Below are 17,775 nucleotides of genomic sequence, written 5' to 3' on the forward strand. Positions count from 1 at the left end.
TCACAGAAAGAGTTTATTAATAATCACACTAGCAAACAGATCCAAAACGGAGACAAAGGCCAAGTGGAAAACCAGGCAGTGGTGGAGTGAGGCCCAGACAGGATATCAGAGGGATACAATACTCACAGTCCAAAAACACAAACAGGGTCAAAACCAGAAAAGAGACACAAAATACAAGGCTTTCACAAAGTCTGTGTGTTACTCAGAGTCCTTATTTAAATGTCTGCGCTGTGATTGAGCTCTAATCAGGAACAGGTGCATGGGAATTAGTCCTAATGGTGCTGTGTGTGTGGATGTGAGAGATGAAACCAGACAGCTGTGTGGCGTATGGAGTGTGATATTGGATGGTAACTCTACAGTAGTGGTGTAAAGTGAAAGCGCTGGTTCACTGCTGTCCCCCAGGCACCCAGCAGAGTCTCACCATAATGAATGTGCTGGTGTTGTTTCTGGCGCATGGCATGCGGCGTCAAAGAAAGGAATAAATCTGTATCGTAACTGCAATGCGTCTCTCATTATTGGTCTCACTATCACAAGACAGTGTTCATTCATGGTGCTGTAATATTATTATTCTATTCAGGGGGATTCTGTGCTCTTGGAGATATTTTGCTCATAAACTCATCAGGAGATCTGATTTTAGGTTGTGAGTAAATATATATATATATATATATATTATTTGTGAATCAGTAATAAAGCAGAATCAGTTGACTGTAACCTGCAGGAAGTGGTGTAAGAATGTAACAGGTCTTGTACATTGCTGAGAGCAAAAGAAATCAGCAACCAGTGTAGATTATAAAGACTAGGAGTGATGTGAGCAGTACGTTTGTATGAGTGAGGCGTCTGGCTGCTGAATTTTGAATGTATTGCAAAAGAGCAAGTGTTTTAACTGCGAGGCCGAAATGAAGGACACTGCAGTAATCTGAGCGTGAGGTAATGAAGGCATGGATAAGCATTTCAGCATTTCAGCATCATCCACTGAGAGAGAGTTACGAAGGCCTGCGGTATTTCAAAGGTGGAAAAATGCTGCTTTAACCAGAGTGTTTACCTGAGAATCAAAGGAAAGTGTTTGATCGAAGATGACTCTGAGGTTCTGTGTGGTTTTTACAGACTCAACAATATCACCCTTGGTATTCAGTCTCATCCAAGGCTTTCCCTCGTGGATGTGGGCAGATAATGAAGGAGGTGGAACAGATGAGTTGCACCTGGTATTAATGTCGATCTCCACATCATCAGCACCGCAGTGAAATTAAAGACCACGATGACGAATTATTTCACCAAGTGGCAGTGTGTGTGTTATAAAAAGAATAGGGCCAAGGACACAACCTTGTGGAACACACTGCTTAACCAGACAAACAGAAAAACGTAAATCTTTCTCATTAGATTTTTCTTTTAATTCTATATTCTCTAATAAAAAAAAAAGGAAAACGATATATAGTGAAAGTATTGGCACCCTCAAGGAATATTTGCAAACAGATGCCATGGTGTTTTTGAGAGTGGTTAAATAATACAGTGTACTGCGAGCTGGTCTAGTGGTTAGCGTGTCCACCTCTTGATTGGGAGGTTGTGAGTTCTACTCATGGTCGGGTTATAACAAAGGCCATCATAAAAATGGTACCTACTGCCGTCTGGCAAGGCACGCTGCAATACAGATGCGAGTGGAGAGTCAAACTCTCGCAGTTACCAGAGGACAAGCCCCCCACTGTAACCCTAGCTGTAGCCGAGGGCTACGGAAACAGAGATCGGCACTGCCCAATGCTCCTCAAGGGCCTGGTTAGTACTGGGACAGGAGACTGCCTGGAAAGACCAGGCATGGGAAGGACTTTAAACTTTTTAAATAATACAGTTATACACATGTAAAACCCATCACCTATTATCACGTGAAAATAAAATAATCTTGTGTCGGAGCTCCATGGTGTAGCATGCTGCAACAAGTTATTGCTCAAATGTTAAAAAAAACCCAAAACTTCTTTTTTCCCTCCAATTAAAGCAGCCAATGAGCCATTTAACATCTGAATCTGGAATGATTGACAGCTGTGTGTATGTGTTTCAAGTTCTCTAATAGTAAATTATTCCCAGGAAGCTCCGCCCCCTTCCCTGGTATCTCATCTCATTCATCTCATCTCATTATCTGTAGCCGCTTTATCCTGTTCTACAGGGTCGCAGGCGAGCTGGATCCTATCCCAGCTGACTACGGGCGAAAGGCGGGGTTCACCCTGGACAAGTCGCCAGGTCATCACAGGGCTGACACATAGACACAGACAACCATTCACACTCACATTCACACCTACGCTCAATTTAGAGTCACCAGTTAACCTAACCTGCATGTCTTTGGACTGTGGGGGAAACCGGAGCACCCGGAGGAAACCCACGCGGACACGGGGAGAACATGCAAACTCCACACAGAAAGGCCCTCGCCGGCCACGGGGCTCGAACCCGGACCTTCTTGCTGTGAGGCGACGGCGCTAACCGCTACACCACCGTGCCGCCCCAGGTATCTCATGTTTGTAATCTCTCATCTGGATTTGATTTTCCTGAAACAGAGACAGTTTTGAGTTCATTAATGTGAAATAAAATCTATCAGTGTGTGTTCCGCTGAGCTAATGGAGGGTGGGGGAGGGGCTTCCTAAGTGGTTTGTTAATATCCCAGACTTCAATACACATAAATAAATGTGAAATATTCTGGATTTATATGTAATCTGGATCATCTGGGTGAAAAAAAATCGTCTGGTGTATTTTTGAGTGATAACAGTAACACGTGAAGCTCCTACGCAAAATTTGTGTAAAAGTTTCTTGTCAGTATTAACTGGACATCGAATTCAGTATTTGGGGGAAAAGATTGCCCTATTTACATGTTAAATGTTGAAGTGAAATTATACGCCGTCCTCCATTTAAAAGATATTTAAGACGGAAATGCATTCGTTTCATGTTTTATTTAAATCTTTGCTCATTTTTCATGAAGGGTGCCAATACTTTTGGAGCTTACAGACTGCTCTATAAGTAATATTGTTTATCAGTAGAGGTGTGTGACCTGCAGTTACACCTGGACTGATCCCAGTAAAAGTTCATCTCCTTCCTTCGTCCCTCTGACTGACAGCAGTTGTTTCTCTCCTCGTTTCTCTCTCAGGTCTTGAGGAAGTTCAGCCCGCTGCCGTCGTCTTCGTTCTCCAGCCAGATTCACTCCATCCACAAACATGTCCGGCTCCTACGATGAATCTGCCGCTGCTGATGAGGCCATGGACAGTTTTTGGGAGGTACGGCCTTTTCATTTATTCAGTGCTTCATCAATACTGGTGTTGTGTTTTTGCCAGCGCGAGTGTGATGAGAGTTAAACACACAGACGCCACGTTGTGCTTCATGTCGGAATCTGCCAGAAAAACAACAAAGACTTCTTTTGGACACTGAGCTGGCTTCTCTGAGGGGTTTCGCCACCTGCTGTGCTCCATCAAAGTGCCTCTTCTTGTGGCTTTTGGAGGGTTTCAGTGTTAAAGCTGAGCTTTTGCCGTGTCAGGGCTTGCATTTTAAACTGAGGAAGGTCGCGACCTCACACACGTCCGATCGATGAGTGATCTGCTTAAACGTCCAGCGATTGGCTTACGAAATTTGATTGAAAGTATTTAAACACGAGCGCTACTGTACGTTTGGATCCGTAGTGTCATTTTATTCAGTTATTTTACAGATTAAGGTTACGATTATCTCAGAATGATGACAGATGTTGAAATGTTCTGTGAAGGTTGTATGTGATTGAGTTTTTTTCTCTGTTCTGATGCACTGCACCAGTGTAGAACTCAGAAATAAAAAATAAAACAGGTGAATTTCTCCATCCCTCGACTTCACTGCGTTCCTCAACATCAAGACTTTATTACTTTTTATCGCTTTATAGTTCCAAAACCAGTTACTTCCTGTTGTCACTTACACTCACCGGCCACTTTAATAGGAACGTGGTGTTGGTTCTAAGATCCCTGTTCTTGGCTGCAGGAGCGGAACCCAATGTGTTCTTCTGCTGATGCTTTTCTGCTCACCACGGTTGTAAAGAGTGATGATATGAGTTACTATATCCTTCCTGTCCATTTCCCTCTGACCCTCTCTTATCAACAAGGCGTTTGTTTCCACCCACAGAACTGTCGCTCACTCACTCAGTGTTTTTTGTTTTCCGCACCATTCTGTGTAAACTCTAGAGACTGTTGTGTGTGAAAACCCCAGGAGGAGATCAGCAGCTTCTGAAATACTCAAACCTCATACTCATCTGGCTCAAACCAACACCCATACCACAGTGAGAGACAGAAAGTCACACTGTGAGATCACAGTTTTTCCCGTTCTGATGTTTGAACATTGTGAACGTTAACTGAAGCTCCTGATTTGTTTCTGTGGGATTTGATGTATCGAGGGATCGGCTGATTACAGAACTGCAGGAAACAGCAGAGGGGTGGAGGGGTGTTCCTAATAAAGTGGCCGGTGGGTGTACATTATAGCAGCTATAAACAGTCGTTCCCTCATCAGTCTCTCTTTATTCTCTCTCTGATAAAAAATCGCAGCTTGTTCCATCTTGTTCCTGAGAAACTGTAAAGAAGTGTAAACTCCTCTGTCCTTACAGTTCCAGCTTCATCTCGGACTGTTACACAGCGCTCACACTGGAGACTCCTTACAGAAATGTTACATATTTTACAGAAAACTTTTTTTCATCAGTGTATGTAAAACATCGGTTGGACGCATCTTTGTGAGTGAGCTGTTACTATAGAAACGATAACGTGTCAGAGCGAGAGCATTAATATAAACCTGCACTACAGTCAGAGCCGCTGTTAGAGAGAATTAATCAACACCTTCTGACCAATCAGAGTCCAGAGCTCTGATCTACAGCCCCGCCGTGTCCCTGTGTGGTTCTCTTCACTGTAAGCCGTGTGGTGATGAGTGAGAGATTAAACTCCGCTGTGTTTAGCTGTGACTCATCAGAAGCTCTGCCTCGCTGATCTCTCGCTCCTCGTGAACGCCCACAGAGCCAAGTCCAGCGCCACAGCAGCTCATAAACAAACGCCGCACCACACCGAGCTCCAGGAATAGAGCTGAGGAAATAAAACACTGCTGGAGCTCAGGATGCTGATACGCTGTGAACGATGATCTGAGATGAAGAGAGAGGTTTTATTCTTCTCAGCGGCGTGTTTTCATCTCTCAGCTCTGCAGTTTGGTAGAAATCTGACTCACTGTGATCTTCATCATCGATCTGAACATCTCAGGAATGTTCACTATCATTCAGCAGGTTTAACACTTCAACATTTCATACAGAAACAAAACACACACACACACACACGATATTACAATCCTGTAAACTGAACATTATTATATTCAACTTGTCTTTTTAGTTTGTTGAATCATTTGATCAGTCGGAGTTCAGAGTGGAACTGAACCAACACAAAGAACAGTGAAAGCTGATCTTTATTATGTTTTTTATGTTTATTATCACACAATAAAATACACAGGACTATAACAGCACATTTATTACATTACTTTTTCACTGCTGAAAATAAACTAATAAAAGCTTCATAATTTATAATATAACAGTATAAAAAGCAAAATAAATGATTACAGTTTATGCAGTGATGCAAACAAACAAACAAACAAATTTTTAAAAATATTTTTAAAAATCAGCATTTGGCTTTTTTCTCAGTTTTGCTTTTAGTTTCTGCAAAATATTTTCATTTTGATGTGTGATTAGTGAGACGATAATATTTAACAGTTATTCCCTGAAATGGAGTCGTACATGAGCTGATGGGTGACGAGGCGCGTAGCACCGAGTTGTCTGTAATCCGTGTACGATGAGATTGAGTGGAATAACTGTTTTATTCTCTCCACATTCACTGGATTTTGAGAAACAGAACATTTTTATTTTTTGCAAATTCGATAAATAAAAACTTTATACAAAACATCTGACAAAATCATTTCCGCTTAGAATGTAAACAAACTGGCAAAATGACAGGAGCAAGTTGTGAAAAATGCGATAATAATAATTCTTGAAAAATAAAAAAAAGAGACGTTCTTACCATCAAATACTTTTAGTCCATATTTTGTTGCTTTTTTATTTTTTGAGATTTTGCTTTCAAGTAGAGTTTTTATTTTGTCCTCAGTTGGTCCAGTAACACGCTCCACCATTTTGTTTTTCTTTACTCATGGTATATGAGCTGATAGCCTAGTAGTAGAGTAGCCAATCAGAGCATGCGATTGCTCATATCCAGTGAATGTGGAGAGAATAATCTATTCGATAAATATATTACACTATAATATACTGTATCTTTGATGTGAATTTAGTTATTTCTGTATTTATTTTACTTATGGTTTGTTAGGAAGCGTGTGTGTGTGTGTGTGTGTGTGTGTGTGTGTGTGTGTGTGTGTGTGTGTGTGTGTGTGAGGTTTACTCGTACACCGATGATGTACTGCTCCTCTATGTCTCTAAATACACTGTGTTTCTTGGCTGAGGCTGTCAGAGTGACTGTAGGAGTCATGACGAAGAGGATTAATACAAGCAGAGCTGGAACACACACACACACACACACACACACACACACACACACACACACACAGAGCCGTGAGCGTCATTGCATAACTCCACATGCACAGGCACGAGCTGAGCTGCTAACACACTCCTCTCTCTCACCCCCTCTCTCTCTTTCAGCCCCCTCCATCTTTCTCTCTCTCTCTCTCTCTCTCTCTCTCTCTCTCTCTCTCTCTCACCCCCCCTCTCTTTCAGCCCCTCCCTCTTCCTCTCTCTCTCTCTCTCTCTCTCTCTCTCTCTCTCTCTCTCTCACACCCCCTCCCCTGTAGGAGTAGAATGAACCCACATGATATACAGCACACACAGTTAACGTTATATTTTCGACACTTTACAGGATAAACACTGGAGCTGATCACATTCTATTTGTGTGTCTTGTTCATTTTTAGCAGAAAAGGTTCCATCTACCATCCTATAATAGTTTTTAGCCCTCTGGAGGAACCCTGAATGGTTCCTTATAAACCCCAGAATGGAGGATTTCCCTCTCTACTCAGGGATCCTTTGGGAGAGAAAGGTGGATCTATCTATCCAGAAAAGCCTCGAGGAACTATCTTTTGTAAAAGAGTTCCTCCTTCCCAATCACAGAATTCACTGATCATCTCTATACAAGCAACTAAGAACTCCAGATATCTGGTTCTAAAGAGTCAGAACATGGACAGTCTGGAGATCATTTATGGCTCTAAAGCTTACAGTCCTCCAGTACACAGGGTTCCATGGAGCACCCTGAAGACTTCCACCTGACGTCCATCTATAGGAACCTTTAAAGGTTTACTGTAAGGTCTGTATTTCAGAAAATATTTCAAGCAGAACCCTTTTAGAAAGTTACAACCATTAACCATCCAAAGAACCCTTGAGGAACCCTTCTTTAATTGTGTACAACAGGACTTTCCCATATTGCAATGTTTGTTTTTACTTCTGCAACCATGAACACAGTTTGTGCTGCATGTGTCCTGTATGTGCTATCCTATAAGTTTTTCTTCATGAAGGGCTTGAGAACTTTGGTTGAGGAACACTACCTTAAAGCAGAGAGGCCAGCAGTACACTGTTAGAAAAAGAGGTTTCAATCTAGCACCTTTATGTGTTATTTGCTTTATCCTTCTGGAGGAACCCTTGAAGGTTCTTTATCAATTCCAAAACAGATGGTTTCTCCTTCAGGAAAGATTTCAAGCAGAACCTCTTTGGTTTGGTTCTCAAGCGAGGGTTTTGGTGTTTCCATGTGGAACTCCTTTAGAAAGTTAGAACCATTAACCATCTAAAGAACCCTTGAGGAACCCTTGAACATTCCTGTTAAGTGTAAAATGAGATTTCATGAACATCTCAACCCTCAGTAGATCAGACCTGGGGTTTTTAAGATTAATGACCATTAAAAAGAGTAAAAAGGAAAAAAAAAACTGTGGTTCTCAGCATCATGTTGATCGATAAGGCAAGTTACGGTGACCTCCAGGCTCTTTTCTAACAGAACCTTTTCCTTTCTTCCACAGGTGGGGAACTACAAGCGTGCCGTAAAGAGAATTGACGACGGCCATCGACTCTGCAACGATCTCATGAACTGCCTACAGGAACGTTCCAAGATTGAGAAGGCATACAGTCAGCAACTCACTGAGTGGTCCAAGAGATGGAGACAGCTGATTGAGAAAGGTCAGAAGGTCCAAGTGTTCCACTGTAGATCCACCAGCTTCAGGTCACAGTGTTCAAGCTCGGTTATACAGTGAGGGGAAATACGGATTCGGATTCTTTTATTTTTAGTATTTAATATAAATAAAGTGCACATTGTCCACTTCACATTTACACACATCATGTCTCTGACTTTGTACTAATAATTCTGAAAAATGAAAAAGGGTGCATTGATGAGAACAAGATAAAAATAAAAGGAAAATAATTCAGAGACCACAAACATCCAGTTTTAGCCGTATGTTGAAAAGTCGTTGTTGTGAATTTGAGCTTTGAGACGACTGCAAGAAGAAGTCATTCGGTTTGTGCAGCGTTGTTGTGAAAATTTGGTTCGTTCCTCTCAGCAAACCATCTTTAATTCCCCAAGGTTCTGAAGAGTCCTCTGATGAAGTTGCATTTCAAAATCCTTCATTAATAAAGTCAGGAGATTGGCTCGGCCATGCGAACACCTTCACCACTTTTGGACCGCTGTCTTGTTGAAACATCCGTCCATCTCCACAGATTCAGTTTCTTGGCTGATGAGATTAAATTCTCCTCGAATGTTTCCTGCTACATCGCTCCTTTCATGTTTCCTTCCATGTCATGTAAAGCTTCAGTACTGTTTGCAGAGAAGCAGCTGGATATCATGCTGCTCCCATCACCGTGCTTCACTGTGGGTCTGGGTATTCTTGGTGTTTTGGGGATTTTACACACAACCCTACTTTCTCCACACCATTGAGAGCTGAATTATTTCCAGAGTGCTAGTTTTGTTTTGTCTGATAAGAGTATTTTTCCAAAAGAGTTCTGATTGGTTGGAACGGAGATGATCGTGGTGCAGGTCGTTGCGTTTGTTCTCTGTGTAGCTGCCGTTCCTGCTGCTTTCAGGTCGTCCTGCAACTCTTTTTGCTCAACTGCTGCCTTCTCTCTTACCTTCCTCATCACTCCTCTGAGAGCCTGCTGTGATCTATGGATCTTTAGCTTTTTGAATGCTGTTTAATAAAGTTGTTGCTGAGAACTTTAGGAAGCTCCTTCACCACGTTGCATGTTGCATGAACTCTTCCCATCCAACAGCAGTGTCTTTTGTAATCACACCAGTGTCATTCTGTGTGTAAGTTTGATGTGGAAATGTGCACAGGAAGTATATTAAATAACAAAATGCTGATTTCTCCTCTCTGTAAATGCTGTGTAATGAATTCTGTTGAAGGTACCTTGTGTTTTTGGTATGTGTTCATGGTAAGTGTTGTTGCAGGGCCTCAGTACGGTTCTGTGGAGCGAGCCTGGCTGGCTGTGATGACGGAGGCGGATAAAGTGAGCGAGCTCCATCAGGACGTGAAGAACGGCCTGCTGAACGAGGATGTAGAGAAGGTAAAGAACTGGCAGAAAGACTCCTACCACAAACAAATGATGGGCGGCTTCAAGGAGACCAAAGAGGCAGAAGAAGGTTTCAAGAAAGCCCAGAAACCATGGGCCAAGAAACTCAAAGAGGTAAGAATAAGAACACTAAAGTTATTAAAGTTAATCCTAAAATCACCTTCTTATTTAAAACTGAAAATTTCATACATGTTTAAATCATCTTGTTCATCACAGGTATAAAAAATAATAAACTGTAGAGGTTCATGTTGGAAGAGAAGCTCATTTGGGTATAAACAGAGAGGGGAAATAAATATTTAGACCCTTTAGTTTGTGTTATTTAATATAATTCCAGTGTATATCTCCACTTCACCTTTACACACATCATGTCTTTTGTCTTTGAATTTATAAATGTGAACAAAAATGTGTGTATTCATGAACATAAACAAAAATATGTTTAAAAAATAACATTATTAAATAAGGCTTGGATGGACAAAGCTACAGAGCCATCGCAAAGCCCTTAAACCTCCGTCACTGGCTTCAATAATACACAGGTAGAAAATTCATGGAAGTGCAACTAATTATCCCTGGACAGGTGAAGATTTCACAGCAGGCTGATGAGGAAGGTAGGCGAGAAGGCAGCAGTCAAACAAAACGAGTTGCAGGACGACCTGAAGGCAGCAGGAACGGCAGCTACACGGAGAACAAACGCAGTGATCTGCACCATGATCATCTCCGTTCCAACCAATCAGAACTCTTTTGGAAGAATATACTCAGGTCAGACAAACGAAGAGGAGGAAGAAGAGTTGTGTGTAAGATCCCAAGAATACCCGGACCCACCGTGAAGCACAGTGACGGGAGCATCATGATAGCCAGCTGCTTCTCTGTAAACGGTGCTGGGGCTTTACACGACATCCAAGGAAACATGAATGAAGTGAAGTAGCAGGAAACATTCGAGGAGAATTTAATCATCAGCCAAGGACCTGAATCTGTGGAGAGAGAAGGACGTTTCAACCAGACAATGATCCCAAACACACAGCCACAGTAACTCCAGAAGGCCTTGTGCAGTCGAGTCATCATCTCCTGATCTGAATCCCAGTAAAATGAAAGACGTTTTACTGGGAGAACTGGGACAGAACTCAACCACAATGCTGAGGAACTCTAATTACGTCTTACTGGAGATGTCTTGACGCTTTAATCGCTAATAACAGCTTCGTGATGAAGTGCTAACGTTAATGTGGGTCATGTGTGATGTTGGAATGTTTTTTCCTTTCAGTTCAGTATTTTAATCGTATCTGCTGTGTGTCGCGGTGAAGCGAGGGATGTCTGCACTGCAAATGTGTTCAATAATACAACATGTCTGAACGTTCACGTCCTCTCACTCGAGTTCCACTTCCAGTCCATTCTGACCTGAACAGAGTTTTTGTTTCGTGTTACTACATTTATGTTTATTCGAATGACGCATCAATTAATAATTCTATAAAACAGAAACATGCAGCTTGTCTTTTTACTGAAAAAGTGCAAAGTATAAACTCCTCTGTCCTGAAGTGTGACATCCAGATCCAGCTCCATCTCCACTGATCCAGGAGCCACGACTCCGCCTTCCCCATCAGCACAGACTCCAGTCCACGCCTTCCGTCAGACCGGCTCACCTGCGTGCTGCTGATCACACCTGTCTCTCCTTTACACTCATTATCCCTCTCTCCATCCACACCTCCTGGGTTTCTGCTTTTTTATCAGGTCTTGTGATTATTTTTGCATTGCTCAGCATGACTCTATGTTTTATTTGGTTTTAGATTTTTTCCCAACTTACGTCCAGTCTTGCTTTTTAATATCATTTATGTTTTTTGGTCACGACTGTGAGCTTGTTTCTAAACGACTCGTACCTGTGAAGTTGGAATGAGGATCCTCCTGGAATGATGACGTGTTTAGGGGGAAAAAAGAAAGCCATGTGATGTTTGGTGTCTGAGATTTGCTTTGCAGATACTGAAACCCATCTGATCTCAGTTTCTTTCAAAGCCTTAAAATGATTTTTTTTCACTTCACAGTTGAACCCTTTAACGCAAATCTCTTTGACTGTAAATATCATAAGTCGGCATATCAGGTGAAAATTCTAATTCAATTCAAACTGCTTTCATTGAATTCAGAATTGAATGCAGAACAACAGACTTTTTACAGAATTAAAATATGTTTATCCGTTCTTGAGATATTGCAAATAAAATATTGAAAAAATGCTTAATTTTTATTGAACTGCCGTACTGTCCTGTCTGAGGGTCACATGATCCAAAATGGGCCTCATTAACCAATGAGATCAAATGTTTTTTCTTCATAACTTTTCTGTTTTTCAAGATATTTACATGGAAATTGGCAGAACATAGATGGTTGTATACCGAATACAAAGTTTGAAAATTAGTAAAAACATATTATGAAAATTAATATGTAATTAGTATTAATCATGGTAATTAGGTAAAAATGTTAAATCAGTACACTCAGTAAAAAAGTAATAAAAGATTATTTCTAATCCCCTCTTTGTGCTCTGTAGGTCTTTGTATTTCTCAGTCAGGCCTACTAGTGTTTATGTGAAAGAATATAAATGATTATTTTGAGTAATATTCACAGGTTTCAAGGCGAACCTCGAAAAAACTGTCTGATCCACATCCAATAAACAATTCACATTAACTGAAATCGACGCTCGCATTTCTGAATTCCGTTTTTTTTTTATCTCTTTCCGACCACTAAGATCTCAATATTTTTCATCAAAACAACTCCAGTTATATTCTAAAATAGTTATTTATATACATGAATCAGTTTGATTTAAAAAAATAAGTAGGTAAAGCTCTGAAAACTCACTTCAAAGTCTCCCGTGAATCAGAACATCAAAACTAGCAGAGGGAAAATTTAGCTGAATCCTTCATCAGAAACAGTGAGAGCGAGAGAACATCCCTATAAAAGTGATCTGATTGATATTGACGAGTAATCCAGTGGGAAACCGATCAGGAGAGAGAGAGAGAGCCTGACTGCTTTCCTGTGGCTCCAAAAGAAAAGCACCGGCAGTTTCCCGACGTCCCGCGAGCAGAGTTTTTACTCTGTTGTACCGACTTCAACCTGCCGTTACTCCCAAAGCACTGAACAGATCTTAACCAGATACATTTCTCTGGAAAGCAGAGATTATAAGCTTTTTAATGATATTAAATATTCAAGAGTTAAGCAATGACAGGTTTGGAAACTTAGATAAGCGTCTGCATGGACCATTTTCACAGCACGGCCAGCGAGTGTCTGATACGCCTATCATAAATATAATAAAGTATAAATGTAATAAATTACTCCTAACAACATAAAAACTAACAGTTAAGTCTCTTTATATGTAAACATTTTAGTTGCAAACATGAGTTTCTTTTCCAGATCCAGTGTTTTGCTACAGGATCTGATCTCCAGGAAGTTTTTTTTTAAATCTGATCCACTGCGTATCGGATCAGAGCCCTCTCGAACAGTGATGGAGTTAATACGTTAATAATAAATCTCACATAAAAGACAGTCCATTACATTCAAAGAGGAACTTTATTATTCATTCATTCATTATCTGTAGCCGCTTTATCCTTCTACAGGGTCGCAGGCAAGCTGGATCCTATCCCAGCTGACTACGGGCGAAAGGCGGGGTTCACCCTGGACAAGTCGCCAGGTCATCACAGGGCTGACACATAGACACAGACAACCATTCACACTCACATTCACACCTACGCTCAATTTAGAGTCACCAGTTAACCTAACCTGCATGTCTTTGGACTGTGGGGGAAACCGGAGCACCCGGAGGAAACCCACGCGGACACGGGGAGAACATGCAAACTCCGCACAGAAAGGCCCTCGCCGGCCACGGGGCTCGAACCCGGACCTTCTTGCTGTGAGGCGACAGTGATACCCACTACACCACCGTGCCGCCCAACTTTATTATTATTATTATTATTATTATGCTTTATCTGCATCTCTTCTCATCTGTTCTGCTAAAATTGCACCAGTTTGGGAGGCGGGGTTTAGGGGCGTGGTCCAGGTAGAAAACTGCAGATGTTAAATGTTTCGGTTGAATAAAGCTGCTGTGTAATTCTGGTGTTTATGTCGATGTTACTGTTTTTTTTAGCTGAAGCTGTGACTTTTTTGTACCAATCTGTCACTGAGTAAGGTGTGTGTGTGTGTGTGTGATGTCTGAATCGATAACCCAGTGGGCGTGGCTGTAAGTGTGTGGTGGGACAGGAACACTTCACTGACGTCCAGCTGAGCTCAGTGTGCTTTTACACTCGGGAATAATTCCATTTTTGCAGAGCAGCTTTTCAGCCTCACTGGGACTGAAACCGCGGGAGGTCGGTGCTGATGGTGGAGATTTCTGTTTTGGAGATGAACATTTAAGGTCACAGTTATCAGAGCTGTGACTGTAGGGGTGAGGGTTGTGTTTTTGCTTTGTGCCATTCATTCATTCATTCATTCATTCATTCAATCGTTTCTGATTTTTTTTTAAATACAAACTTGGTAGATGAACAAATCTAACTCTGACTCAAAGTGTTGTTAGTTTTCTATTAATTTATTGGCTAACATTCTTAATTTTTCATATTTTTGGTGAATCACATAAATGTGTATTATTATTATTATTATTATTATATCGAGTATAAAACTTATTTTGCTCAGCCTGCCACTCACTCCTCCTCTGCTTCTGCGCTCTCAATATCACTGGGAATAAAACCTCATCCCGAGGTGGAAGGATGAGGAGAAAGTGCTGAGAAAAGGTTTAAGGATCAGGAATAAACAACACAATCAAGTGTAAATGATATCACACATTTTAACCCTAAAAACTAATTATATTTTACACTCACAGAGACGAATATAGACAATGAGACGAGGCGAGGCACAGTGTCAGGATTAAAGAACAGAAATTATACATCTACAGCATTAACTTGCAATTATTTAATATATTATTATATTTATAATTAACCAATCAAGCGTCTGTATATTCTATAAATTATTAATAAAATGAGTAAAAAGCACGATCACATCTGATACTCAAACACTGTAAAAAATTTACCCTTCCACTTATTCTTACTTTAACTACTGCTTACAATAATCACTCGCCTTGAGTAATAGTTCAGTACTTTACTACTTTTTCTCAGAAATATACAGCCCGGAGCAAAATGATCAGGAAAGTTTAAAATAAACACACAGAAATGACCATTCCTAAAACATTTATTATTTTAAACATTGCTCTCAGACACCAGGACTGGATCATTTCCTGTTTCTCTGGGGTACTACATGCGTACACACACATAAAATCAACACAAGTAAGAGATATACAGAAAAAGATACAGTATGATGTGAAAATATAAAGAATAAATAAATGGTTCAAACAAAAGTGTGGAGCAGTTTGTCAGGAACTGAACACTTGGAGATAACATCAGCCACTTCATCTGTTATTTATTCAAAATGTTACTCTTTCACAAAGGGTGCCAATAATTCTGGAGTTTAACATATTTCAGAGAAACAAATCCAGAGAGCTGGAATGGACGTGCTGAACTGAAACATCATCCAAACTGAATACTGAAGGCTGTGCAGGAACCAGAAAAAGATGTAAATGATCAATAATCAGATTTGTGATTAAATCGGATTATTTGAAGTGTGTGTGTGTGTGTGTGTGTGTGTGTGTGTGTGTGTGTGTGTGTGTGTGTGTGTGTGTGTGTGTAGATGGAAACAGCTAAGAAGACATACCACATGGCCTGTAAGGAGGAGAAACTGGCAGTGTCCCGTGAGGCCAACAGTAAGGCCGAGGCGTCCGTCACTCCGGACCAGCAGAAGAAACTGCACGAGAAAACGGAGAAGTGCAAACAGGACATGCAGAAGGTGAGAGAGAGAGAGAGAGAGAATCCAACCTTACAGCTACAGCATTCCCAGTTCCATCCAGACTTCCGGTTCCGGTCTGTGTGGTGCTGCATAGCTCTCCTCATGTCTGTGTGGATTTCCTCCGGGTTCTCCAGTTTCCTCTGACCTCCCAAAACCATGCTAGCACGTGGATTGGAGATGATAAATGTGTATGAGTGTGTGTCCAGGGCGTGTCCATCCTCTTCACACCCAGCGTTTCTGGAATACGCTCTGGATCCGGCAGCTCTCTGAGTGGGATGAAGCTCTGAGTGAAATGAGTGAGGTTCCCGTGCACAGCTCTGATCTGGAGATCTTTTCAGAGCTGCAGATGAAACCGTATGCGAGTCGTTCTCCATTAGACCCTCTCGCTCTCTCCAGTGATCATGAATCATTTTGATCGGGTGATAATTATCTCTCTCAAAGATGAGTTCATCATTTATTACTCAAGATCCGTCACTTTCTTCTGAATTATTAAATATAAATTAAAGTCCTGATTTATCATCTTTAAATAAGCAGAGATAAAATCCTGAAAGGTCATGGTCTTAATCAGAAAGATGAACAGATCTCTCCTTTTCTGTGTCTCACAAAGACACAGCAGATGGAACCAAAAATCTCAGCTTTGGACTCATCAGACTCACCTACAGATTTCCACCGGTCTGATGTCCGTCCCTTTTGTTTCTCGGCCCAAGCAGTTCTCTACTTATTATTCTTCTCCTGGTCCTTCCTCAGTAGTGGTTTCTTTGCAGTGATTTGACGGTGAAGTCCTGATTCACACAATCTCCTCAGAACAGGTGATGCTGAGATGCTGAGATGTTTCTGAAACTCGAACTCTGTGAAGTGTTCCTGTAAGCTCTAATCTGAGCTGATGTTCATCAGGGATTTCTTGAGGCTGGTGACTCTAATGAACTTTACCACATAATTCTGTATGTTCCAGATGTTATTTCATCATTTTGATGTCTTCAGTTTTGTTCTACAATGTAGAAAATTGTCACAATACTGTGGGTGTACATACTGTGTATATATATATATTCATTCCACATTCACTGGATATGAGCAATTGGCTACTCTACTACTAGGATATCAGCTCATATACTGTGAGTAGAGAAAAACAAAATGGCAGAGCACATCAAGTCAGATATATAACTTTGTTATCAAGTATTTAAAAGAAACACAAATAGTTTAAGAATATAGTTTTTTCCCCCCGGTATGTCCTGTACACACTCCAGCCCAGTCGGTGGCAGTAATGCACCTTTAAGTTAGTTTGCCAACCACCAAAAAACCCTAAAGAAGAAAAACAAAATGGTGGAGCGTGTTGCTGAACCAACCGAGGACGAAATAAAAACCAGCAAAATATGGAATAAAAGTATTTGATGGTATATTGTGTGTGTGTGTGTGTGTGTGTGTGTGTGTGTGTGTGTGTGTGTGTGTGTGTGTGCATCAGGCTAAGGAGAAGTATGAGAAGTCTCTGGAGGAGTTGGGGAAATGTCAGCCACAGTACATCGAGAGCATGGAGCAGGTTTTTGATCAATGCCAACAGCACGAGGTGAAGAGACTCAACTTCCTCAAAGAGGTTCTTCTGGACATCAAACGTCACCTCAACCTCACCGAGAACCAAAGGTCAGAGTTTTAGAATGCTGCTGGATTCACACACACAGACAGACAGACAGACATGCACTGCGACAGCATCCATACATCCCAGTTTACCAAAACACTCTGTCTGAGGATCCTCCAGATCTACACCTTTACCTCATAAACACCATTAACACAAGGCTTGACTAAACAGATCTGTTTTCAGCCGAGACTTAAACACTGAGACTGTGTCTGATTCCCGAACACTACTTGGAAGGCTGTTCCATAACTGTGGGGCTTTGTAAGAAAAGGCTCCGCCCCCTGCTGTAGCCTTCACTATACGAGGTACCAGCAGATAGCCTGCACCTTTTGATCTAAGTAGGCGTGGCGGGTCATAGAGGAGCAGAAGTTCACTCAGGTACTGTGGTGCGAGACCATTCAGTGCTTTAGAGGTCAATAGTAGTATTTTATAATCAATACGAAATGTGATTGGGAGCCAATGCAGTGTGGATAAGACAGGGGTGATGGGGTCATATTTTCTAGTTCTAGTAAGGACTCTTGCTGCTGCATTTTGAACTAACTGGAGCTTGTTTATGCACTTATTGGAACATCCAGACAGTAAGGCATTACAATAATCCAACCTGGAGGGAACGAAAGCATGAACTAGTTTTTCTGCGTCATGTAGTGACATTAAATTTCTTATCTTAGCAATATTTCTGAGATGAAAGAAAGCTATCCGGGTGATGTTATCGATGTGAGTTTCGAATGAAAGACTG

The 17,775-nt window shown here is 41.2% G+C and overlaps 1 protein-coding gene across 3 annotated transcripts in view; it reads left to right on the forward strand.

The window, feature by feature from the left end:
• Window positions 1–17,775, forward strand: part of LOC132896337 (protein kinase C and casein kinase substrate in neurons protein 1-like) — a 101,777-nt gene that overhangs the window by 73,201 nt on the left and 10,801 nt on the right. For 2 of the 3 annotated variants that reach the window (XM_060937092.1, XM_060937093.1), the window contains exons 2-6: window positions 3,122–3,248; window positions 8,017–8,173; window positions 9,435–9,670; window positions 15,257–15,412; window positions 16,872–17,047. In XM_060937092.1, coding sequence (XP_060793075.1) covers window positions 3,189–3,248; window positions 8,017–8,173; window positions 9,435–9,670; window positions 15,257–15,412; window positions 16,872–17,047 — 785 coding nt within the window. In that variant the 5' untranslated portion in view covers window positions 3,122–3,188. Of the gene's footprint in view, window positions 1–1,330; window positions 1,360–3,121; window positions 3,249–8,016; window positions 8,174–9,434; window positions 9,671–15,256; window positions 15,413–16,871; window positions 17,048–17,775 lie in introns of those variants that run through there. The other variant, XM_060937094.1, reaches the window with a different exon arrangement.

Source organism: Neoarius graeffei, chromosome 13 (assembly GCF_027579695.1).
Source record: "Neoarius graeffei isolate fNeoGra1 chromosome 13, fNeoGra1.pri, whole genome shotgun sequence".
Classification (NCBI taxonomy): Eukaryota; Metazoa; Chordata; class Actinopteri; order Siluriformes; family Ariidae; genus Neoarius; species Neoarius graeffei.